The sequence below is a fragment of the Microcaecilia unicolor genome, chromosome 9, assembly GCF_901765095.1.
Source record: "Microcaecilia unicolor chromosome 9, aMicUni1.1, whole genome shotgun sequence".
NCBI classification, from domain to species: Eukaryota; Metazoa; Chordata; class Amphibia; order Gymnophiona; family Siphonopidae; genus Microcaecilia; species Microcaecilia unicolor.
The window spans coordinates 8384625-8411671 of record NC_044039.1 but is presented as its reverse complement, the minus strand read 5'-3'; the positions used below and the strand labels follow the sequence as shown (position 1 = coordinate 8411671).

Here is a 27047-nt window from a genome sequence, read left to right as displayed (position 1 = left end):
TATGGGAAGAGGGGGAGGAAGCGGGGCTCTGCTCATCACCTGTTCCAAACCATCAGGACACCTAAACCTTCAGCTCCCATTAGGCTCTGTAACCCTTTCAGGACAGAAGGAAGCAGAACTTAGAGCTCAAATCTGACTGCTGAGACAGTTTGTTTGATTAGCAGGTGGATTTATAATTAGGCTGAATAAGTCTGATGGGCAGCTGCTGTTTGTTTTTGGTCTCTGGAGGACTGACAGGATATGTTAGCACAAACTGACTGCTGATGGCGGAGCCATTTTAACTGCAGCATTTGCCAGTCCATTCAGCAGGGGGCTTCTCTACTGTACTAAAGAGGGCTAAGGTTCACCCCGGAGCTGAACAAGACCAAGTCTCCGTCTTCCTACCTGGCTGGGAGGTTGGCAACAAAGAGAGTAAAAGAACCAGCAAATTTTCTTTCTTTTCTTTTTTGGATCTATAAATAAAACAAACAGGTTGGTAAAACACAGAATTTGTGAGGTTTGAAAAGAAATATGCAGTGGACCTGTTTTTAATTAGAGGATTGCATTTTGCTGCTGTAACCAACACAGGTATTATTTGGGAAAGACTAAACTTTGGATACCGTGGTTTCTTGTAAATTGGGAAAGGGGCACTATTGTTCCATGCCTAACCTACTTTATCTCCTCTCACCCCTCCTCCCCAGATGCAGGCACCAATAATTGCATTGACAGACATCTGTTATTTTTTCTAAGATAAATGTGATTGTGAGTCAATAGATGCAACGGGGGCAGGGAGTGTAATATAAATAATAAACATGCAGCAAACGTGAAGATGAGTATTTTCTGTGACTAGATAGGCAAAAGTGGTATAATTATAATATTAAGAGCCATTCTGAATGTAGCAAACAAGAAAAATGTTGGATAAGACAGCTTTTATACCATTGTAACTTCCACGTCTCAGTGTTTTCCCAATGTATGCCTGCTAAACCATCTTGACAAAAGCAAGGTTCCAGCATGACACCTACATCCTCTGACTTTAGGTATTAGACTTATACACTCCTATTCAAAATGATAGCTTTGGCCACATTCAGTTGTTTATAAACGCTTTCTTCTATGAATGGTGCAAGATCCACTCCATTCCCAGATATACCAATAGTCATGTTTGCTTTATTCTCATCACTTTCCGCATAGCCATTTTCAGCATCTTTCAGTCTTACAATTCCTATTCCTAGCCTTTCTCCTTTCCCCAATTTATCTATGTAGATAGTGGAGCAACTTTCTCAAAACTATTTAATCTGGTAAATTGGCTCTTTGAAAATTGCCCACCCTTCCTGTGGGTAAAGGTTTGCGCTGATGGTTCTTTGAATTTGTCTGGCTATCAGGGTCTGTTTTGTTTTCAGTACATGTGTTTGGTTCCACCTTAGGTGACCCCCTAATGGTATATCAAGAAGTGCAAAATAATTAAATTAATAATTATACCACCCTGATGGGAGGAGCAAATAGAAACATGACGGCAGATAAAGGCCCAATGGCCCATCCGGTCTGCCCATCCTCTTTCCTAAGCGATCCCAAATGCTTATCCCATGCCTTTTTAAATTCTGACACAGTCCTCGACTCCACAACCTCTACTGGGAGGCCATTCCATGCCTAACCTACTTTATCTCCTCTCACCCTTCCTCCCCAAATGCAGGCACCAATAATTGCATTGACAGACATCTGTTATTTTTTCTAAGATAAATGTGATTGTGAGTCAATAGATGCAACGGGGGCGGGGAGGGGATTATCCTTTAACCCTAACCATAATTTATCTAATCAACGTATCAGTTTACAACGTACTCTTCCGTAATCAGGCTCTAGTCTGTTAAGTATCCTTCTAATTGTCCTTTTCTACCATTGCAGACGAAGATGACGGTCACTTACTCCAGTAAAGTTGCAAATGCCACTTTTTTCGGATTTCACAGACTGCTCCTCAAGTGGAAAGGTAGCATCTACAAACTGCTGTATCGCGAGTTCCTTCTCTTCAGTACTCTATACACGCTGTTAAGTGTGATGTACAGGTACTGTGTTTTTCCATAACAAACAGGCTCCTTTCACTAAATCCAGCAGTTAATCAATGCATCTCAGTTTCAGCCTTTTTTGGATGACTGTTGACTTTGTAACGGCCTAATCTCATGATCATGTGTTCTCATTGTCAGCGCTGAGGATATTTTGCCAGTGAGACAATAAGCATGTCTCAAAGTGAAGATCCTATGGAGCATTTTTTTTTTATCATCAGCAAACTACAACCAGTGCTGGTCCTGAAGACACATCATCACACAAGATCGCACCTGAGGTGCCTACAGTATTGTGTTATTAGTAGTGCTTTTTTTTTTTTCTAGTGATCAAGGTGCCGGTACTCAACTGCCAGGCCATCCTTCAGGGGTGGGGTGATCAGTGAGGGACCCACCCCACAATAGCCAGGCCCTCTGCAACCAGTCACAGAATCTATCACAAGGCAGAATTGGAGTGTAGAGCCTGAGCTCTTTCATTAAAACTCGGGGTCTATGGGTCAATTTTAGCAGACAATGGAAAAGGTGCCAGTACTCAAATGCCAGGCCACCCTTCAGGGGTGGGGTGATCACTGAGGGACCCACCCCACAATAGCCAGGCCCCCTGCATGCAACCAGTCACAGAATCTATGACAAGGCAGAATTGGAGTGTAGAGCCTGAGCTCTTTCATTAAAACTTGGGGTCCATGGGTCAATTTTAGCAGACAATGGAAAAGGTGCTGGTACTCAGTACCCCCAAGTACCCCCTCAAAAAAAGCCCTGGTTATTAGATCAGTTTGTCAACAGACCAGGGATTATAGTGTTGTTATCTGCATTCTGCCAGTGTTGTTTGCTTTGAATGGGCTACATGACATTCACACTGCAAAGGTCATAGGCATATGGCCAAACTGAAGGTGTCCACATGATCTGTTAATTGTTAAGAGGGCAAAGAGTCTATAGCCTTTCCTTCTCCAAAGATATGTCCAAGCATAGGATGCAGCTTCCTGAAAGAAAAGGTTCGTGTAGCTGTGATTAGTCCTGAGACCTTGCTGGACCTGTTCCTCTTGTCATACTCTGAGCTTTTTTGAAAATAGGATGACATTTAAATAATTAACTATGAAACTGTAATTAATACATGTTTGCAAGACCAGGCCCTACCACAGGGCTAGAATATTTTTGAATTGACCCTGCTTGGTGGCCCTGTTTTTCAACCCTATCAGCTTATACAAATGAAGCCCCCTAGTGAGTCTGCACATATAGCACTGCATTTCTTTCAAGCCATCCCTGCATGTTTAGGCTTGTGGCAGCAAGGCTCACGGCTGGCTGCAGGACCTCACACAGATATGGCAGACTTACACATAGGTTGCAGGTAAAAGTCTAAAGGACTTTATTTATGTACACCAAAGGGGGTTGTAGTCAGCTCTGTTACTTCACAGGCTTAGTCCTTTTAAGTAGAGTCTCTCTCAGTACTAGGGTTACCAGATGTCCGGATTTACCCGGACATGTCCGGGCAACCAGGCGGGTTTTGCCAATCTGCCCATTTGTCCGGATTTCTGGACAAACGGGCAGGCTGGTGGGCGGGCCATCCTATAGGACGGCCCGCCAGCCAGCCTGCCTGTTTGTCCAGAAATCCGGACAAACGGGCAGATTGCTAGCCTCCCCTCCCCTTACTTACTACTGCCCTGGTGGTCTAGTGACCTCTTCCGCCTTCGGTGCAGGAAAGAGCCCCCTCTTTCCTGCCCGGAGCGCTGCCCTGCATGCATCCTTCCTGTTGGTGATCTCGGCGCTGATTCAAAATGGCCGCCGAGAGTTGAAGTGACCTCGCGAGACTTCAACTCTCGGCAGCCATTTTGAATCGGCGCCAATATCACCAACAGGAAGGATGCATGCAAGGCAGCGCTCTGGGCAGGAAAGAGGGGGCTCTTTCCTGCCCCGAAGTAGTAAGGTAAGGGGAGGGGGTTGACGGGGTGTGTGACAGGGGGGAGGGGAAATGTGATGGGGCAGAGTGAGGGCTTGAAAGGGGGCGGGTTGGGGTGTGTGGTGGGGGCAGGGCATGTGTCCTCCCTTTGGGGGGACAAAATATGGTAACCCTACTCAGTACCATCCTAGTCAGTACTCTTCATTAGGCTGGCTCCTAGCCAGGCCCAAACACTCTAGCAACTAATGTCAATTCAGGGCCCTTCTAGACACACATCAAATATATACATTTCAGGAATACTCCGCAAGGCTGTCTCCTACCTTAGCAGTCTTCTGTCCATGTCTCATTAACTCCTGGAGGCTGACTTGACTGCTTCCAAGTGGCGTAGCTACTGGGGGCCTAGGCCCCCCCAAATTGGATCCGGAGCCCCTGGTTTGGCTGGCAGGGGTCTCCAACCCCCGCCAGCTGAAGCCTTTCTCCAGCACTGTTCTCTGCGCATTGCCTGTCCTGCTTTCTCTCACATCGCGTGCGTGCTCGATTTTAGTGAAACTGAGCATGCGCAAAGTCGCCTATTACTGTATTTTTGCAAATATAACCTGTGGGGTATGCACGTTTTTACTTACCGTGACTACCTATTGCGGGTTAAACAAGGGTGCGGATTATACACGTCTTTACATTTTGAGGCCACTGCGGAGAAGACATTCAACATCTCGCAAAAAGAAAACCACAACTCCTGAAACGTTTGCATAAAATACTTTTATTAGAAGAAGCATTTAGTAAAGTCCCCATAAGTACTTTTAGTAATATACCTTATAAGGAAGCATTCAACAATCTATAGCAAAAAAGTTCCAAGTGGTCAGCATAAAACAGTTCTTATTAAACTATCTTATGGCATTAATACGTTACAGTGTCTCAAACATTATCTTGTTTATCACTAGAAGGAAAATCTTCAAAGTCGTATTATCATCATCGGTGTTGAAATGTTTTGCAGCGAAGGCCTTCACTTCATCATCATTGAATTTGTATTCATCCTCATCAGTAGAATCATACAATATCTGTTCTCCAAGTAAACCTGCTTTTTGAAATCCGTTGGTAATCGACTGTGGTTTCACTGCCTGCCGTGCAGTATCAATCCTGCAGCAGACTTTGCATAAGGAGTAAATGAGTGTGTGCCCTCATGCATACATTTATTCCATTCTTTCCTTTTGAGACATTTAAATGCATGGTTAAGGGCTGTGTCAAGAGTAACTTGCACATTAGTCCTCCAGGGATTACTGCTATATGGGCTCCAGCAGCATTCAATGTTTTCTTAACTGAGTTCATAGAGTTGAATATTAACAACAATTTCTTGTTGAAAAACCCACCTGAGCAAGTACAAAAACATGCATCTATCCAGTCCTTCATAATATTCTCATTCCATCCCCTTTTGTTGCACTTAACAACAGACTTTGGGAATTGTTCATGTGGCATTTGAAGGTAACCAGCAGTGTCAGCTTCTTTCCATCTGCACTACATGATAGCACAACAGTGAAACTTGTCTGTTCATGACCAGTAGTTGTTACAGCCACTGTCTTTGTGCCACGCTCAGCAACTTTTCTTGTACTCGGAATATCGAAACTCATTGGTACTTCATCCATGTTGATCATATCTCCCAGTTGCAGGTTATATCGTGCAAGAAATTAACAAATGTATCCGTTTTCTCTTCCCCATCATCTGGTAGCTTTTGACCCACTGATGTTCTAGCTCGAATACATAAGTCATTCCAACAAATAAACTTATATACGCAGTTCACTCCTCCATAAAAATCCTTCATGTCAATGGCTAATGCTTTAGCCTTCTGTTTTATGCTGATGGTGAAAGCAACCCTGCTGCTATCTCGTTCCGTAAGTACCCACTGTTAGAAAGTCAACCTGAGCGCAGGACTGTGGTGGCACAGGGGCCTCAAGCTTGCCTGAAACTAAAGTTTCTGCCCTGGGTCCCATCACATCAAACACTGGGATGAGTGAGGTGGTTTCCCAAGCTCAGTTTTTATACCATAGGGACATACATTAGCTCTAATCTTGATGCAAAATCAATGATGCCTTATCACTTGGACGGCTTCCTAAAGGAAAAGTCCATAGACCATTATTAAATTGTGGACTTGGGGAAAATCCGCTATTTCTAGGATAAGCAGTATAAAATGTTTTGTACATTTTTGGGACCTTGCGAGGTATTTGTGACCTGGATTGGCCACTGTTGGAAACAGGATGCTGGGCTTGATGGACCTTTGGTCTGTCCCAGTATGGCAATACTTATGTACTGAAAGTAAACCCCAAATCCATGGCCCAGAGCATGTCTTTCTTCTAATCTCGTATATAACCAAGCACAGGTGTTTGGGTTGAGGGACTCAGCATCCCTTGGTTTGAAGTGTTAGACTATTGGTTACTATTATACATGGATGTCAAAAGAGTTTCCGCACCCCCTTTCTAAACTCTGTCCCGCCTTCACTGCACCCAAGCCTCTGATGACAACTCGAAAATTAATTGAACTCTTTTCACTATAGCTTTTTTTTTCTTTTGCCAGTTTTTCACTCTGTTGTGTGGTGACCCCTTCCCGCATCAGTCCTTGCTTGCTTCTGTCCAACTATGGAGGAATAAACCATCGATTAATATGCAAGAAAAGGCAGGAAATGGTGGAAAATGGAAGATAAGGAGACATATGTAATTATTGTCAATACACCAGGAAGTAAATAATCACAGCCAGGCAGGTTAATGGGACTTTGGTTTAAAAAAAAAAAAGTCTATTTGCCCCTTCCCTCCAAGTCATAGAACTACATTATTGAATTAACGTGGAGGATTTGGTGGCAACATATCTCTGCAACTCCTTTGTCTTATTTCTGGGTCTTAATCTTGATTAATCGATGATTATTTTTCTTCTAGCAGTGGTGACGCTCAGCCTGCATGGAGTGATGTTTTTGTACCTTCTGTCATTCATAGCAGGGTTTCACAGGGGAAAAAAAATGACAATGGGCTGTGCCTTTTATTTTTCCGCTACAGATTCTTTCTTACAGAAAGCCAAAAACGTTACTTTGAAAAATTATCACTTTACTGTGACAAATACGCTGAGCAAATCCCAGTAACCTTTGTGCTTGGTGAGTACTGAACTGGGTGGAATGAATCCATGCAGCTATTTCGACCCCGATGGAGTAGATCACTTTGCATGGAGTTGCTTCAGCGCTAAGAGACGCAGACCCGGGAAAGGAGGAATGGGAAATACGTCAAAACCCAGACCCAAGCTAGATCCCAGGTCACCTAACTGGTAATCGGTGCAATGCTGGGATGCAGAACTCCCATCCACTAACAGCCCGGCCCGCTAAGAATCTGACAAGCATGATGTAAGATCAACAAAGTCATTTCTTGTTTTGTCAATCAAAATTTTAGGGGGGGGGGGTTGGTTTTCATTAATCAAAAGGCACATGAGCAAGAAAGAATTAAATAATTGCATCTTCTCATTTCAAGGAGAATATCACACACACACTGCTAGGGAAGCACATCAATGTACACAGTGAACTTATGGATACATGTGTTGGCATCTCTATTGGATTGGGGCCAACGAAAGGGATTTTCTAAGTTTGGCTACTGTGGGTGAATTTCCCTGTTAATTTACATAAAGGGGCAGGATTCCAAATGCAAACCTCATTGTACTGTACTCTTATATAAACTTTTGGAAAGACACAAGTTGCCGCTCTGCTGCTAGAATATTTCTTTAGGTCAGTCAGCTGTCTCTCCTGTGTGTCCATTGTGATTTTGATATGCCAGATGTTGATTGGGGTATCCCTATTGTGGGGTCTTTTAGAAGCAGGAAGATCCTGGACTCTCTACAGGAGGAGCTATTCCAACAGTTGGTCATGGAACCTACGTGGGATGGGTCATACTGGATTTAGCGTTTACTAACGGGGAGAGTTTTTCTGATGTTATAGTAGGTGATCATCTGACTTCCAGGGATCACAAGATGGTGTGGTTTAATATTAAGGTAGGTGTGGAGAGGGTTCATTCAAAAGTGAAGGTTCTAAACTTCATAAAAACTCGAGGAAGTGTTGTCTGGAGGAGAACATCTGGAAGAAGTTGGAAAGCAGTGGGCAAAACTGCAAGGAGCAACAAAACCTTTTTCTAAGAAAAATAAATAAAAGTAAGAAGAAAAGGAGGCCGCTTTGGTTCTCAAAAGTAGCAGCTGAAAAGGTAAGGAACAAGAGGTTAGCCTTTATAAACTACAAGAGATCACAGAAGGAGGAAGGTGACAATATCTGGAAAAGCTAAGAGAAACTGGTAGAGTAGTCAGGAAAGCAAAGGTGCAAATGGAAGAGAAAATAGCCAATATGGTAAAAATGAGGGGGACAAGACATTTTTTGGATACATAAGTACATAAGTAATGCCACACTGGGAAAAGAACAAGGGTCCATCGAGCCCAGCATCCTGTCCACGACAGCGGCCAATCCAGGCCAAGAGCACCTGGCAAGCTTCCCAAACGTACAATCATTCTATACATGTTATTCCTGGAATTGTGGATTTTTCCCAAGTCCATTTAGTAGTGGTTTATGGACTTGTCCTTTAGGAAACCGTCTAACCCTTTTTAAACTCTGTCAAGCTAACTGCCTTCACCACGTTCTCCAGCAACGAATTCCAGAGTTAATGATAGGAGGAAGTGCAAAAGTGCATTGTGAGACTCAAAGGTGAAGGGGAGGAAAATGTAGACGCTGACAAAGATAAGGTGGAATTGCTTAACAAATATTTCTGATCTGTGTTCACAGCTGAAGGGCTGGGAGCAGGAATGCAGGAGAAATAGCAATGGAAGGGTGGTAGTCCCTGAATGATTTTCAGAGGACTGTGTTTGTGAGGAGCTGGCTAAACTAAAGGTGGACAAAGCAATGGGGCCGGATGGCATACATTTGAGGGTGCTGAAGAAACTTAGGGAAGTTCTAGCCGTTCCGCTGGCTGAGCTTTTCAGTGCTTCTCTAGAGTCAGGTGTGTTCCCAGAGGACTGGAGAAGAGCAGGTGTGGTCCCTCTGCACAAAAGTGGGAGTAAGGAAGAAGCTAGGAACTACAGGCCGGTAAGTAAATTAATGGAAATGCTTTTAAAACGGAGAATAGTAAAGTTTTTGAAATCCATTGGATTACAGGACCTGAGGCAGTATGGTTTCACTAGAGGCAGGTCTTGTCAGACAAATCTGTTTAATTTCTTTGACTGGGTGACCAGAGAGTTGGATCGAGGGAGAGCACTAGATATAGAGGCATATTTTCAAAGCACTTAGTCTCCCAAAGTTCCATAGAAACCTATGGAACTTAGCCTCCCAAAGTGCTTTGAAAATATGCCTCATAGTGTATTTAGATTTTAGCAAAACCTTTGATATGGTTCCGCATAGATGACTAATAAATAAACTGAGTGCCTTCGGTATGGGCTCTAAAGTGACTGACTGGGTTAGGAACTGGTTGAGTGGAAGGCGACAGAGGTAGTAGTAAATGGATCTCATGCTGAGGAAAAGGATATTACCATTTGTGTGCCACAAGGTTCAGTTCTTGGGCCAGTTCTTTTAAATATTTTTGCAAACGATATTGCTGAAGGGCTGTCTGGTAAGGTTATCCACAGAAACACTTTTTTTTTTGGGGGGGGGGGGAGGCAGTGAGCTCCATCTCCCCTATTTGCTACTACTTCTTGTTTCTATAACGTTACTAGATGTACGCAGCGCTGTACACCTGTGTGTGTGTGTGTGTGTGTGTGTGTGTGTGTGTGTGTGTGTGTAAATCAACCGATGTGGGGGTTGGGTTGGGTTGTTGAACAGAGATATGTTTTGAGTAAGGGGTTGCATCATATTTGTTTCTGTTGTTTGGTTGTGGGTTTTGCGGTGATGAACAGGGAGGGGGATTTCAGTGATAACTGGTTGAGGAAATGTACAGAGGAGAGAAAAGAATATAATGAACTTCCCTCAACAATTTGGTTCAGGGGTGCTACAACCTCAGTATTTGATTCCAGTTGAATGCAACAATGCTATTGATATTATAGGAGGAAGGGTTCAGTATAGACAGAGTGGTGGGAGAGTGTAATGCATTTGCTTCAGTCCTTACTCTTATTGGGAAACCTAGTGTGCAGAGAGGTCAGGAAGAGTCAGGACATTGAGATAACACTGCAGCTGTAGCTTGTTGTGAACACTACAGCATGGTTGATTGAAGACTTGACAAGTTTTGATCATATCACTCCCATTCTGATGTCCTTCCACTGGCTGCCTCTTCCATTTCAGACCTGTTTTTGATGTTGCTTTTTGAAGTCCACTGCACTAACCACTAGGCTAGCCCTCAGACTTTTATGTTGCTTTTTAAGGTTTAGATGTTTAGTGCTCCAGAGTATCTTCAAACATGGTCAGGGGCAGTGTTGTGGTCATAGGGGGAAAAATTGTTATCCATTCCAGGCATCAAGGAGGTGAAATTGGCAAGGCATCCTGACAAGGTGTTCGCAGTGCAGCTCTGGAATATTTCTCCGAGGGAAACTGATGTGGCTAAGTTTAGGGAAGCCTTGAAAAGTTATTTGTTTCAATGTGCTTTTACGTAATGAGTGCTGGGGTGGAGACAGAGAATTAGGATGATAGAGTATTTTCAATTTTGTTGTTGTCAAATGTGTATTTTGCCTGTACATGTGCATCGCAGAAAGCTGCTCTCAGAACTGTGGTTATATCAGTGTGAATGAATGAATACATAAATCCACCTCAATATGATAGGCCTGCCCAAATCAGTCCCTCTCCCTGCTCCTACCATGCCTCCTGAGCATAACCACATGTAAATGACCCCCTTTCTAAAATGGCTTTTACATGTCTATGCCAAGATACACACGTGCGTCTGGTAGCACTATACAAATGTTAATAATAATAATAAATATACAGCTACTTCCACAGTCCATTTTAGACCCTCTTCCCTTTTCCCTTCCTACCTTGTTCCTTTTACCCTATCTAATGTAATTGTAATTGATTCCTGTACATTGTAAGCCACTTTGAGTCTGCTTAATGTGGAAAAAAGTGGGGTATAAATGTTCATAAATAAATAAATAAAAGTTGCTATTTACATATGGGGGTGTTTCTAAAATAACAGCCATAACCTGCTTTACAATATGTGTTAAGGGGTAATTTTCTAAACAATACACATACTTTTCTTTGCAATAAGCTGGGGTGGGCAATTTTCAAAAAGCCATTTCACCCAAATAAATAGCTATTTACACAACAGATTTTGAAATTCGCCCTTTAAATATGCTTAAGGACAATGAACTTGAAACTGGAAGTGAAGAATACAAAATGAGTTCTCTTTTAGTGGTTTCCCAGATTGAATCAACAAATACATAGTAACATAGTAGATGACGGCAGAAAAAGACCTGCACGGTCCATCCAGTCTGCCCAACAAGATAACTCATATGTGCTAATTTTTGTGTATACCCTACTTTGATTTGTACCTGTGTTTTTCAGGGCACAGACCGTATAAGTCTGCCCAGCACTATCCCCGCCTCCCAACCACCAGCCCCGCCTCCCACCACCGGCTCTGGCACAGACCATATAAGTCTGCCCAGCACTATCCCCGCCTCCCAACCACCAGCCCCGCCTCCCACCACTGGCTCTGGCACAGACCGTATAAGTCTGCCCAGCACTATCCCCGCCTCCCAACCACCAGCCCCGCCTCCCACCACCGGCTCTGGCACAGACCGTATAAGTCTGCCCAGCACTATCCCCGCCTCCCAACCACCAGCCCCGCCTCCCACCACTGGCTCTGGCACAGACCGTATAAGTCTGCCCAGCACTATCCCCGCCTCCCAACCACCAGCCCCGCCTCCCACCACCGACTCTGGCACAGACCGTATAAGTCTGCCCAGCACTATCCCCGCCTCCCACCACCAGCTCTGGCACAGACCGTATAAGTCTGCCCAGCACTATCCCCGCCTCCCAACCACCAGCCCCACCTCCCACCACTGGCTCTGGCACAGACCGTATAAGTCTGCCCAGCACTATCCCCGCCTCCCAACCACCAGCCCCGCCTCCCACCACCGACTCTGGCACAGACCGTATAAGTCTGCCCAGCACTATCCCCGCCTCCCACCACCAGCTCTGGCACAGACCGTATAAGTCTGCCCAGCACTATCCCCGCCTCCCAACCACCAGCCCCGCCTCCCAACCACCGGCTCTGGCACAGACCATGTAAGTCTGCCCAGCACTATCCCCTCCTCCCAACCACCAGCCCCGCCTCCCACCACCGGCTCTGGCACAGACCGTATAAGTCTGCCCAGCACTATCCCCGCCTCCCAACCACCAGCCCCGCCTCCCACCACTGGCTCTGGCACAGACCGTATAAGTCTGCCCAGCACTATCCCCGCCTCCCAACCACCAGCCCCGCCTCCCACCACCGACTCTGGCACAGACCGTATAAGTCTGCCCAGCACTATCCCCGCCTCCCAACCACCAGTCCCGCCTCCCACCACCGACTCTGGCACAAACCGTACAAGTCTGCCCAGCACTATCCCCGCCTCCCAACCACCAGCCCCGCCTCCCGCCACCGGCTCTGGCACAGACCGTACAAGTCTGCCCAGCACTATCCCCTCCTCCCAACCACTGGCTCTGGCACAGACCGTATAAGTCTGCCCAGCACTATCCCCGCCTCCCAACCACCAGCCCCGCCTCCCAACCACCGGCTCTGGCACAGACCATGTATCTCTGCCCAGCACTATCCCCTCCTCCCAACCACCAGCCCCGCCTCCCACCACCGGCTTCCTTGCATCAGAAGGGACTATTGTGGTCTCCAAAGCTCATATACCACACCAAAACATAGACATTGACAGCAGATTAGGATCCAAAAGGTCCGTTCATTTCCTGTTGCAATTTCAGAGACCTCAGTCGATCTCTGGCATTCCTTTCATTTCTTTGCAATATCATTTTTGAATTATTCTTCTATTGGAATAATAACAACTATCACCACCTTTAATAAATGAAATGATTTTGTTGATCCCTGGTGATCCAGTGTTTTACAGTACTGTGTGATGTACATTTTCCGGCACCTACGTTTTGGCAGTTGGATTGAAGCTTATAACCTGGATAACAGTTTCTAAAGCAAAGACTGAAAGTTGACATGATATTACGATTGCCTCTGAACTCTTAGAATGAATGTCAATGTACTGTGCTTTTCCCAGGGTTTTATGTAACTTTAGTAGTAAATCGATGGTGGAACCAGTTTGTGAATCTGCCGTGGCCAGACCGGCTCATGATATTGATCTCCAGCAACGTTCATGGAAGAGATGAGTATGGACGCTTACTCCGAAGGACGTTAATGCGATACGTGAACCTCACCTCCCTGCTGATCTTCCGCTCTGTTAGTACAGCGGTCTACAAAAGATTTCCAACCATGGACCATGTAGTAGAAGCAGGTATTACCATCACTTGAAAGATACGACCCCTTGTATGGATCTCTCTTAATTTTGATGCTTGTCTGAAAATGGGGAAACACGGTATTACTTATCTTGTAGAGGGTCTGTAGCATCACTTGTGACAAAGGGGCCTTGTTACTAAAGGGCTTTAAGCCCCAATGCATGTTTAATGAGTGTGAAAATGCTTACTGCATTTTCCGTGCGCTAAGCGCTTGTTAATGAATTTGTTACATTATATTTTGGAAGGGGTGTGTGTCATGGGCAGGGAATGGGTGTGACTGTGTTAACCAGCTTGTGTAAAGATTTTCAACCTTTTTCATCTCACGACCGGTGGCGTAGCCACAGGTGGGCCTGGGTGGGCCAGGGCCCACCAACTTTGGGCTCAGGCCCACCCAACAGTAGCACACATTTGGTGGTAGCTGGTGGGGATCCCAAGCTCAGCCAGCTGAAGACTTCCCCTTCATGGTAATGAAAACAGTACTGTCCGTGATACCGGCACCTGCTCATGCTCTGTTTTCTGCACATCCTGCTGCAGACTGAAAAGGTGGAAAGAAGCGTTTTCCCACCTGCTGAGATACTTTTTTTTTGGGGGGGGGGGGGGGGGGAGAGAACACTTGGTGCCCACCCACTTGTTGCCTAGGCCCACACAAAATCTGTAGTCTGGCTACGCCCCTGCTCACGACACACTTACATGGTGCTAAAATTGTCAAGGCACACCCCCACAAATGGCCCAGAATTTTACCTTCTCTTCCCCCCCCCCCACACTCAAATAGTCCAGCATCTCTCCCTCCTGTTCTCTCTCCAGCCAGCAACCAGGCATCTTCCCTTGTCTCTTGACCCCCTCCCCTCCTCCCCGTGTATGTTTTAAAAGTTTGCTTGTCTCTCGCAGTCGGTACCAGTGAGCAGCGATTCATACAGCTGCTCATGCCAACTCCAGAGCTTTCTCTCTGATATAACTTCCTGCTTCCTACCTATGTGGAAACAGGAAGTTACATCAGAGAGAAAACTCTGGGGTTGGCACGAGCAGGCTGTATGAATCGCTGCTTGCTGGTACCGACCGCTAGAGACAAGAAAACATTTAAAAGGTACACTCTGTTCCAATACAAATTAAGCTGGCCCTACTAACAGTGACGTAGCCAAGGGTGGGCTTGGGTGGGCCCAGGCCCATCCACTTTGGGTTTAGGCCCACCCAGTAGCAGCACATCTATAATGTGGCTGGCAGGGATTCCCAAGCCCCACCAGCCAAAAACTCCCAACTGTCCCTCCTGCATACCTTTTAAATAGCAGATCTTTGCCTACAGCAGGCAGCGACTGATACATACTGTTCGCACCAGCCCTGCAGCCTTCCCTCTGATATATTCTCGCCTTTGCGGAAACAGGAAGTTACATCAGAGGAAAGGCCGTGGGGCCAACATGAGCAGTGTGTATTAGTTGCTGCTCGCTGCCGGTGAAAATCTGCTATTTAAAAGGTATTCAGGGAAGGGCGGATGTTTGAGAGACCATATGGATGCAGGCAAGAGAGGGAGAGACCAAATCACTTGTGGGACAAAGCGGAGTTCTTCTGCCCACCCATCTTGGGCCCAGGCCCATCCAAATTTGGGTGTCTGGCTACGCCCCTGCCTACTAATAAATGACCCTCAACTCCCGCAGCATATGCTGAGCTAGAGTGTGTTCCAACCTGTGCTTGCTAACTGGCTAGCACAGAGTTAACACGAGAGCAATTAGTGCATCCTAAAAAGGAGGTGGTAAATGCTCCCGCATTAATTTTTTTTGCAGGTCTCGCACGGTACTGAAAAAATTAGCACAGGACCTGCAAAGAAGGGGGAAAAAACCCGCCCCTTTCTTTCCGAGCACTCTACCAAAACCCTCATCCACACCCTTGTCACCTCTCGTTTAGACTACTGCAATCTGCTTCTTGCTGGCCTCCCACTTAGTCACCTCTCCCCTCTCCAGTCGGTTCAAATCTCTGCTGCCTGTCTCGTCTTCCGCCAGGGTCGCTTTACTCATACTACCCCTCTCCTCAAGACCCTTCACTGGCTCCCTATCCGTTTTCGCATCCCGTTCAAACTTCTTCTACTAACCTATAAATGTACTCACTCTGCTGCTCCCCAGTATCTCTCCACACTCGTCCTTCCCTACACCCCTTCCCGTGCACTCCGCTCCATGGATAAATCCTTCTTATCTGTTCCCTTCTCCACTACTGCCAACTCCAGACTTCGCGCCTTCTGTCTCGCTACACCCTACGCCTGGAATAAACTTCCTGAGCCCCTACGTCTTGCCCCATCCTTGGCCACCTTTAAATCTAGACTGAAAGCCCACCTCTTTAACATTGCTTTTGACTCGTAACCACTTGTAACCACTCGCCTCCACCTACCCTCCTCTCTTCCTTCCCGTTCACATTAATTGATTTGATTTGCTTACTTTATTTATTTTTTGTCTATTAGATTGTAAGCTCTTTGAGCAGGGACTGTCTTTCTTCTATGTTTGTGCAGCGCTGCGTACGCCTTGTAGTGCTATAGAAATGCTAAATAGTAGTAGTAGTAGTAGTAGGGTTTAGCATGTGGAGAAAGTCCCTCATTAAAACATGATAACCTAATTTTTTATTTTTTTTTTTCTTTATTAATTTTCATTATATGCAAAGATATATATCTTTGATAGATAATCCATTATAAATCTACAACATTATAGAAACATAATAGGCATCAAAAGAAAAAATATTGGAATTTCAAATAGTCCACAAATAGGGAGATCCAAGCTTTTATCCATGGAAGTTGAAGCTCAATATTATATTATAAAAAGGAAATATAGGTAGGTGGCAGTCTTGTATTTAAACTATCCAGCATACTTCTATCGGTCAATCATTCTTGGTCTCATGCATATCTAGAAAGGCACATAGCTGTTCTGGCTAACCTAATTTTTTTAAATACATTTTAGTAAAAGGACCCCAAAGATATTTCAGTAATAAAATCCATACAGTGTCCTATGTGCTCTGCAACACCCGTCCCATGCACCATGAAAATATTTAAGAGACTCGGGTTTCTGATATATGGACTGTACAATAAGGATACACACGTGTCACAGACCTTTTACTATGTTGCATAAGAAGAGGTTACTGGCCAACACAAAAATATCCTGATATGATGGCGATGTGCAATACCATATGGGGACCCGCTTTTGTACAGAAAAGGGAAGATATTTGGGATGTCTGTTGAAAAATTAGAACAATAGCTGGATAACACTGCAACATTAATGGTTGGGTAGTATGACCTTTATGGACAAGAATTTTAGGGGAGGGGTATCATCACAGTCATTGGATAAGCAGCATAAAATGTTTTGAACTTTTTCGGGATCTTGCCAGGTATTTGTGACCTGGATTGGCCACTGTTGGGAACAGGATGCTGGGCTTGATGGACCTTTGGTCTGTCCCATTATGGCAACACTTATGTACTTTGGATTCTGAATTGAATCTTGCAACTCTTTGGGGTTCTACATGGAATGTTGCTACACTTTGAAATTCTGCATGGAATCTTGTTATTCTTTAGAATTCTAGAATCTTGCTACTCTTTGGGTTTCTGCCAGGTATTTGTGACCTGGATTGGCCACTGTTGGAAACAGGATGCTGGGCTTGATGGACCTTTGGTCTGTCCCACTGTGGCAATACTTATGTAAGGGTCCTTTTTTGTATTTTGGGTGCTGGCAGAAATTCTCCGGGCAGAGGCAGCGTATTATGCCAGAAAAGAACAAATGGACCAATCAGATGGCATGGTTCATTCATTTCTAGTGCATGAGCTCCTCCTCCAAAGTTTAGATGAAACCCCATTAGTAATAGATGTCGTCCATGCAGCTGTCAATGAACTTGAGGCAGATGTCTGCAAATTCAGTTCGTTCAGCTTCTTCTGTAGAGCACGGCCTGTACAAACCCACTGTCCTGAATCATCCTAAGCCTCACATCTTTTTGCACGCAGGATTCATGACATTAGAGGAAAGGAAGCTCTTTGACAGCCTGAAATCTCCACATCTTAAATATTGGGTCCCCTTTATCTGGTTTGGAAATTTAGCATCTAAAGCCCGAAAAGAAGGCCGAATCCGGGACAGCATCGACCTACAGATCATAATGAAGGTAAATAGGGGGCAAACAGGGGGGAGGGCAGCTGATAAAAGGTGGGGGGGGGGGGAAGCAGGAAAAGAGGAGCTGTTGGGGGTGAAAACAAGCAAGTAGTGGGAGGTGATGGGGGAGTGGGCAGCAGGGGGGAGTAAGCAAAAGGGAGAAACTGGTGTGAGGGAAGGAGCTGGTGTAAATGTTTGCGTTAATATTTGTCAAGTAAATTATAGGGGTAGATATTCGGTGCTCAGCGGTTTTATGGCTGCCACTGGTTTAATCCCTGGATATTCAATGCTCATATTCATTGTGGATATCCTGAAAACCTGACCGGCAAGGGGTACTCCAGGACTGGACTTGGGAAACACTAATATAAAAGCAGCCTTTCGAGAACAGCACTTACCTTTGAGTTTTGTTTTGTTTTTTTTGCGCCAATTGTTGTACATCATTTAGAGAATTCCCCCTATATGTGTGTAGATTCCACAGCATCAAATACTTACATGCTAACATGGACTTTAACATGGGAACAGATGCTTGTTGCATCCAGTGTGTTTCATATATGCATCTATTTTTTCCATGTTACGGAATACCTGCATAATTTTGCAAATGATATATGTAAGTTGAAAAAGGACAGGAATGAAAGTTGGCAAACGCGTGAGGCATTCTGTAGCATCCTTGTAGACTACCTGAAAAGCTACATATGCTCATATGTTCCCTGTGGTCCTACACACATGACGATAATACAGGATCTACGAGACTTGACAGAAGCAATAGAATCTGCAGTCTTCCAGAGGTCGGGATCCACTGCATGAGATGAACGAGATGGTAAGAAGAGGAAACTGTGAAAGCACTTGGCCTCCTTAGGTGTCAATTCCTGGTCAATTCCATGTCCCAGGATTCTGTTTCATTTCTTGTCAGTATTAAAGCCAGACTCCCTGTACAAACCTACTGTAAAAGGACTCTCCAAAACACATGTTGTGCCGAATTGGATTTCCTGACAAGACAAACAATGATGTAATCAAAAAATAACAGACAGCTCCGTTGGTTGTTTGTTTGTTTGTTTTTTTGTGGAAATGAGGTTATTTCTTTGTTTTTGGTAATAATTAGAAATAAAACAAAAGAAAATAAGATAATACCTTTTTTATTGAATTAACAGTACATTTTTGATTAGCTTTTGAAGGAGGCAATATCCTTTTGTGAATTAGGAATTGGTTATTCGACAGAAAACAGAGGGTATGGTTAAGTGGCCATTTTTCTCAATGGAGGACAATGAATAGTGGAGTGCCACAGGAATCTGTACTGGGACTGGTGCTATTCAACATATTTATAAATCTGGAAAACGGAACGACGAGTGAGGTGATTAAATTTGTAGATGACACAAAACTGTTCAAAGTTGTCAAAAAAACATGCAGATTGTGAAAAATTGCAGGAAGACCTTAGGAAACTAAAAGATAGGGCATCCAAATGGAGGAGTGGCCTAGTGGTTAGGGTGGTGGACTTTGGTCCTAGGGAACTGAGTTTAATTCCCACTTCAGGCACAGGCAACTCCTTGTGACTCTGGGCAAGTCACTTAACCCTCCATTGTCCCATGTAAGCCGCATTGAGCCTGCCATGAGTGGGAAAGCGCAGGGTACAAATGTAACAAAAATAAAATACATACTATTGGAGATTCTACATGGAATGTTGCTACTGTTGGAGATTCTACATGGAATGTTGCTATTCCACTTGCAACATTCCATGTAGAAGGCTGTGCAGGCTTCTGTTTCTGTGAGTCTGACGTCCTGCACGTACGTGCAAGACGTCAGACTCACAGAAGCAGAAGCCTGCGCGGCCACATTGGTGATCTGCAAGGGCCGACTTCTACATGGAATGTTGCTAGTGGAATAGCAACATTCCATGTAGAATCTCAAATAGTAGCAACAGTGGAGGAGTGGCCTAGTGGTTAGGGTGGTGGACTTTGGTCCTGGGGAACTGAGTTCTATTCCCACTTCAGGCACAGGCAGCTCCTTGTGACTCTGGGCAAGTCACTTAACCCTCCATTGCCCCATTCCATTGCCCCATGTAAGCCGCATTGAGCCTGCCATGAGTGGGAAAGCGCGGGGTACAAATGTAACAAAACAAAAAAAAAGATGAAATTTAATGTAGACAAATGCAAAGTGATGCACATTGGGAAGAATAACCTGAATCATGGTTACCTGATGCTAGGATTCACCTTAGGAGTCAGCACTCAAGAAAAAGAATAGGTGTCATTGTAGACATGGGGAAATCTTCTGCTCAGCGTACGGCGGTGGCCAAAAAAGAAAACAGGATGCTAGGAATTATTAGGAAAGGATGCAAAATTAAACCAAGAATATTATAATGCCTCTGTATCGCTCCATGGTGCAACCTCACCTTGAGTATTGCATTCAATTCTGGTTGCTGTATCTAAAAAAATATATAGCGGAATTAGAAAAGATTCAAAGAAGAGCAACCAAAATGATAAAGGAGATGGAACTCCTCCCTTACGAGGAAAGGCTAGAGGTTAGGGCTCTTCAACTTAGAAAAGAGACAGCTAAGGGTGGATAAGATTGAGGTCTATAAAATCCTGAGTGATGTAGAACGGGTAAAAGTGAATCGATTTTTCACTCTTTCAAAAAGTACAAAGACCAGGGGACACTAGATGAAACTACATAGAAATACGTTTGAAACAAATGGGAACTCAAAGAATAGTTAAGCTCTGGAACTCGTTGCCGGAGGATGTACAAACAGCGGCTATCGTATCTGGATTTAAAAATGGTTTGGACAAGTTCCTGGAGAAAAAGTCCGTAGTCTTTTATTGAGATGGACATGGGGGAAGCCACTGTTGCCCCGGGATTGGTAGCATGGAATGTTGCTACTAATTGGGTTTCTGCAATTACAAAACAGGGGGAAAAAATTTATAAGCTTGCTCCTCAAAGTTAAATGGTAAAGACAAAGAGAGAGTCAAGCTATTGTGGCATAATCAAGGATAAATGTGAATGCATCAGATAAACTTCAAAAGTCAGGCTATCTCTTACAGCACTAAGCTAGTTCAAATCCTAAGCCTACTTGTTGTTATCAATCACTTTATTATAATGTACTTGATACCAGTTATAAAATGTATGTTGAACAAATATTCTTGAAGAAATCTTAAGAAGAATCTTAAGAAGAAGAAAAAAGCGAATACCCAGCACTGTATCGATCTTCAGACACTCAATGCCTATTATAATGTACTTGATACCAATTATAAAATGTATGTTGAACAAATATTCTTGAAAAAATCGTAACAAGAAAAAAAACGACTACCCAGCATTGTATCGATTTTCAGACACCCAACGCCTACTAAAGCATATTGGCATTTCGGTCCCACGGACCGGTTTCTAGGGTCTCTTCAAGTCACCAAAGGCTGTGGATTTAGATGGTATTCACCGCATGTTTAAGTTTTGGCAACTTGCAGAGACCCTGGAAGCAGGTCCGTGGGACCGAAATACCAATATGCTTTAGTAGGCGTTGGGTGTCTGAAGATCGATACAATGCTGGGTAGTCGTTTTTTTTCTTGTTACGATTTTTTCAAGAATATTTGTTCAACATACATTTTATAATTGGTATCAAGTACATTATAATAAAGTATAAAATTGGATGATGAATGCAAGTGATTGATAACAACAAGTAGGCTTGGGATTTGAAATAACTTAGCGCTATAAGAGATCCAATAGCCTGACTTAACGTTTATCTGATGCATTCACATTTATCTTTCATTATACTACAATAGCTTGGCTCTCTCTTGTCTTTACCACTATGGGTTTCTGCCAGGTACTTGTGACATGAATTGGCCACTGTTGGAAGCAGGATACTAGGCTAGATGGACCATTGATCTGACCCAATACGGCTATTCTTATATTCTTATGAAGGCAATACCTTTCTCTTCAGATCATTTTTTAAATTACAAACATATTTTTCAGCCCTGTGGAATGATGAGTAGTTAGAAGTACATTTAGAAAGAGCATTTACAGAATTGTAGAAATAGAGAAAGAGAGAAAAATGAAGACAGATAAAGACCACATGGCCTATCCAGTCTGCCCATCCATACCATCTACATCTGTCTTGTGTATGTCGACAGTTAATGACTTTTGACCCTAATCTGTATAGAACATGCCGTCAGAATTCCCACCTCACCCAGGTTGATCCCAAGGGGTTGATCCAGTCCAGTTCTTCCCCACTAGAACTTCACGATGATGGGTAAAAATCAGAATGAATCAGCTCTTTATATTGATCAGGGGAAGATGGCAACCCTAGTGATGAGTTTGATATATTCATCCTGTTTTACTTTCTCTCTAGGAAATGAATAAGTTCCGCTCATGGTGCAGCTTGCTCTTTGGCTATGATTGGGTCGGTATACCTCTTGTGTATACGCAGGTAAAATAAGTACATGTTCCACTTTGAGGATACAGGTTTGTTCACAAAGCAGCATCACATGTGATGGTCTATCCAGTCTGGCCATCCACACCATCCACTATTCCTTCCTCTCACTTTTTGAAAACCTATGTGTTTGTCCCATGTTTTTTTTTTAATTCAGATAAAGTCTTGGTCTCCACCACCTCCACCAGGAGACCATGCCATGAATTCACTATCCTTTCTGTGAAGAAGTGTTTCCGTAGATTACTCCCGAGTCTATATGCTCCTTATTCCAGAGCTTATTTATGCCACAGAGATATTTCTCTATCTTATTTCCTCTCTCCCTTCTTCCACAGTATACATACATCTCTTCAAGACAGCTTACCCGAATGACTCTACTTAACTATTAAACCCTTCCTCTTAATCCCGGTCCTGATGATTACTATACCTTAGACTATTATCTCCCAATCTCCTTATCCTTTATCTTTCCTTCTCCATCCTTCCTCTCCTCACCTCTCCCAATCTCTTTTCCATTTGTTTACCCTACCTTTGTTTACCTTTACATACTCAACTTACTTATTCTCAAAACCTCACTTTCACTGCTTATAATTATTTTTTGTTACATTTGTACCCCGCGCTTTCCCACTCATGGCAGGCTCAATGCGGCTTACATGGGGCAATGGAGGGTTAAGTGACTTGCCCAGAGTCACAAGGAGCTGCCTGTGCCTGAAGTGGGAATCGAACTCAGTTCCCCAGGACCAAATATTCTCCTTAAGACCTTGCTATGGTAATTGTATTAACTATGTAAGCCGCATTGAGCCTACAATGTGTGAGAAAGCGTGGGGTACAAATGTAATAAATAAATAAATAAATATTGAGATCTTTTAAGTTTGCCCCATAGGCTTTATGATGAAGACCACTGACTGGACAGATTCCATCTTGTTTATATGTTTTTGAAGGTGTGGTCTCCAGATTTGCAAACACTATTCTAAGGGGTCCTTTTACCAAGCTGTGGGAAAAAGGGGCCCTGTGGTAGCAGTGGGGGACATTTTTTCCACACACCAGAGCCCTTTTTAACCGCAGTGGGTAAAAAGCCCCCGGACAAATATGGCCAAGCGGTACGAGAACTCTTACCGTGTGGCCATGTGACAGGGAGCCTTACCGCCACCCTTTGAGGTGGTGAAAAGGGCTCCTGCGGTAACCCAGCGGTAACTGGGCAGTGCGCAGCAATGCCCGATTACCGCCAGGCAAGCCGTTTCCATGGATTTTCTTTTTTCCCCCAGAAATGGCGTGCGCTGGGTGCAAAACTACCACCGGCAGGCACATTGGGCCAGCAGTACTGATTTGGACACTTTGTAAAAGACTCCCTAAATGAGGTCTCATCAGACTTACACAGAAGCATTATCACCTCAGTTTCTTGCTGGCTATTCCTCTGCCTGTGCTCCCTATGCATATTGCGTAGCTTAACCTCATATTTTAGCATATCCTCCAAGCTTGATTGTGCATTGAGTGAAAAAAATAATAATTTGTTCCATTAGCTTTAAATCTTCTTCCTGTTAGTTTCATGGATTTTACTAATGCAGTGAACCTTTTCAATGGTTACGTTTTTGCCTTGGCCTTGGGATCAGACCTACACATCCTGGTGCCTGGTTTAAGAGTTTAGCTGATGGTGTTTGACAGTAGATTTTTTTTCCAGGTTGTCACCCTCGCCGTTTACACCTTTTTCTTTGCATGCCTGATCGGCCGGCAGTTCTTAGACCCTGCACAGGCGTATCCCGGACATGACTTGGATCTGTACATTCCCATCTTTACCCTCCTGCAGTTCTTCTTCTACGCAGGCTGGCTCAAGGTGAGCAGGTCTGAGGCTTAATTTTAGAGCTTTATATTACTGTGAGAAGGGAGTGGGTGACACCCCCTCCACCGCCAAATAGGCATAATCCTAAGTAGTGAGTTCAGTGGTAGAAGCTTGCACCAAAAACATTTTCATTTGGCTCCAATATAGGTTGATTTTGTTTCATCTCGTTGTTTGTAAACAAAATAAGCAACATTAAAAACAAGCAAACAAGGAAAAATGTCAGTCTGGGCTGAACTGCATTCCAAGGTATCCTAAGTTCAAAGTTTTATTTACATTTACTCAGTGCATATTTTCTAGCGGAAAAAGGTGCCGGTACTCAAATGCCAGGCCACCCTTCAGGGGGTGGGGTGATCACTAAGGGACCCACCCCACAATAGCCAGGCCCCCTGCAACCAGTCACAGAATCTATGACAAGGCAGAATTGGTGTGTAGAACTTAAGCTCTTTCATTAAAACTTGGGGACCATGGGTCAATTTTAGCAGACAATGGAAAAGGTGCCAGTACTCAAATGCTAGGCCACCCTTCAGGGGTGGGGTGATCACTGAGGGACTCACCCCACAATAGCCAGGCTCCCTGCAACCAATCACAGAATCTGTGACAAGGCAGAATTGGTGTGTAGAACTTAAGCTCTTTCATTAAAACTTGGGGACCATGGGTCAATTTTAGCAGACAATGGAAAAGGTGCCAGTACTCAAATGCTAGGCCACCCTTCAGGGGTGAGGTGATCACTAAGGGACCCACCTCACAATAGCCAGGCCCCCTGCAACCAGTCACAGAATCTATGACAAGGCAGAATTGGTGTGTAGAACTTAAGCTCTTTCATTAAAACTTGGGGACCATGGGTCAATTTTAGCAGACAATGGAAAAGGTGCCAGTACTCAAATGCTAGGCCACCCTTCAGGGGTGGGGTGATCACTGAGGGACTCACCCCACAATAGCCAGGCTCCCTGCAACCAATCACAGAATCTGTGACAAGGCAGAATTGGTGTGTAGAACTTAAGCTCTTTCATTAAAACTTGGGGACCATGGGTCAATTTTAGCAGACAATGGAAAAGGTGCCAGTACTCAAATGCTAGGCCACCCTTCAGGGGTGGGGTGATCACTAGGGACCCACCCCACAATAGCCAGGCCCCCTGCAACCAGTCACAGAATCTATGACAAGGCAGAATTGGTGTGTAGAACTTAAGCTCTTTCATTAAAACTTGGGGACCATGGGTCAATTTTAGCAGACAATGGAAAAGGTGCCAGTACTCAAATGCTAGGCCACCCTTCAGGGGTGGGGTGATCACTGAGGGACTCACCCCACAATAGCCAGGCTCCCTGCAACCAATCACAGAATCTGTGACAAGGCAGAATTGGTGTGTAGAACTTAAGCTCTTTCATTAAAACTTGGGGACCATGGGTCAATTTTAGCAGACAATGGAAAAGGTGCCAGTACTCAAATGCTAGGCCACCCTTCAGGGGTGGGGTGATCACTAAGGGACCCACCCCACAATAGCCAGGCCCCCTGCAACCAGTCACAGAATCTATGACAAGGCAGAATTGGTGTGTAGAACTTAAGCTCTTTCATTAAAACTTGGGGACCATGGGTCAATTTTAGCAGACAATGGAAAAGGTGCCAGTACTCAAATGCTAGGCCACCCTTCAGGGGTGGGGTGATCACTGAGGGACTCACCTCACAATAGCCAGGCTCCCTGCAACCAATCACAGAATCTGTGACAAGGCAGAATTGGTGTGTAGAACTTAAGCTCTTTCATTAAAACTTGGGGACCATGGGTCAATTTTAGCAGACAATGGAAAAGGTGCCGGTACTCAGTACCGCCAAGTACCCCCTCAAAAAAAGCCCTACTACTTATCATTTCTATAGTGCTACAAGGCATACGCAGAGCTGTACATCATACACAAAAGACATTTAGGGGGGAATTCATCAAAGCATTAGTGCACACTAAGGGGCTTTGGCCTGCGCGTGTTCAGCGTGCATCAAATCAGCATTACCGTCTGGCAGTAATTCTGAGTTTTGGCGCACACCAAGAACCCGCGGTAGAAAATCATTTTTTTATTTTCTACCACAGGGACGTTCCCGCCAGTAATCGGCAGTTGGGGCTTGCTGGACGGTGACCGCATGGGTAACGCGTGAGCCCTTACCGCTAAGTCGATGGGTGGCGTTAAGGGCTCAGGCCGTAAATCGACGCATGCTGGTTTTCATTTTGCCGCACGTCCATTTCCCGGCCCCCCAAAAACCTTTTTTTCCAGACGCAGTGGAGAAATGGTCCGGCACACGTCCAATACATGCGCCCACACTACCTCAGGCCACCTTTGTTAAAGGGCCCCTAAATGCTAAGAAACTCAAAGGTATAAAATGAGCATCTTAGCATGTTGCATGCACTGATTTCATTAGTGTGTGCTACAACTTTGATGAATTCCCCCCTTAATATCAGGGGCGTAGCCAGACCTCAACGGGAGGGGGGCCAGAGCCCGAGGTGAGGGGGGCACTGTTTAGCCGCCTTCCCCCGCCACCGCCACCCGCTCCTGCCCTGCCGCCGCATCAGGTACCTTGTTTGCTGGTTGGGGTCCCCAATCCCCGCCAGCTGAAGAGTCTTCTTCAGCACCGGTCGACTCTGGCACCTTCATTGTGCAATCATCTGTTTCTGACGCCTTACAACGAAGGCACTGGAGTCAACCGGTGCTGAAGAAGACTCTTCGGATGGCGGGGATTGGGGACCCCCCCCCCCAGCAAACAACGTATCTGATGATGCGGCAACGGGGGGGGGGGTCAAATGTAGAGGGGGCCAGGGCGTAATCTGTGGCGGCTCATGCCCCCGTGGCCCCACATAGCTACACCCCTGCTTAATATACCACCTACTCAATAGTACCATCAAGGCAGTTTGCATCTACATGACATCAATCAAAAGCTGGAAGGGAAAATACAGTCATCATAGAGTACAGTGTGGTTACAGTGTCCAACACAACCAGTAGCCGGAAATAAAAATCATAACGTCACAAAGATATGGTACAATATCATTGCATGTGCAATGTATTTTAAACACTATAAGATCTTTCAAATAAAATGAGTTTTCAAATCTTTTTTTTAAATCTGGGATAGGAAGATTCATGGCAGAGATTCTCTTCCCCCACACTCAAAGCAGAGTAAATCCCCCAACCCCACTCCATGCCTCCAAGTCATCTCCTTACCCCACTGACAGATTTTTCAGGAGCAGGATTGATTCCCAGTCACTCCTGTCCCACTCACCCTGTTTTTCAAGATGGTGCCAGCTGATCTGAGACCAGTTCCACTTTGTAGAATTGCTGACCTGTGTCTGTACAGCGACTCTTGAGAACGCTCTGGTCGCGGGCAAG

At 44.8% G+C, this 27047-nt stretch overlaps 1 protein-coding gene and 1 long non-coding RNA gene across 2 annotated transcripts in view; one reads left to right on the top strand and one right to left on the bottom strand.

Moving 5' to 3' along the window:
- The first annotated feature begins 244 nt into the window (after nucleotides 1-244).
- The window catches only part of BEST3 (bestrophin 3), a 38974-nt gene continuing 12171 nt past the window's right edge, over nucleotides 245-27047 (top strand). Inside the window, exons 1-7 of the mRNA XM_030214257.1 lie at nucleotides 245-471; nucleotides 1876-2033; nucleotides 6957-7051; nucleotides 13111-13344; nucleotides 17310-17464; nucleotides 21779-21856; nucleotides 23532-23684. Coding sequence (XP_030070117.1) covers nucleotides 1882-2033; nucleotides 6957-7051; nucleotides 13111-13344; nucleotides 17310-17464; nucleotides 21779-21856; nucleotides 23532-23684 — 867 coding nt within the window. The 5' untranslated portion in view covers nucleotides 245-471; nucleotides 1876-1881. The remainder of the gene's footprint in view (nucleotides 472-1875; nucleotides 2034-6956; nucleotides 7052-13110; nucleotides 13345-17309; nucleotides 17465-21778; nucleotides 21857-23531; nucleotides 23685-27047) is intronic.
- Nucleotides 7813-22245, bottom strand: LOC115477406. The gene is made up of 3 exons (XR_003943325.1): nucleotides 22235-22245; nucleotides 10701-10705; nucleotides 7813-7894 (listed from the first exon to the last, which is right to left on the bottom strand). It is a non-coding gene; the product is annotated as an uncharacterized LOC115477406 (long non-coding RNA).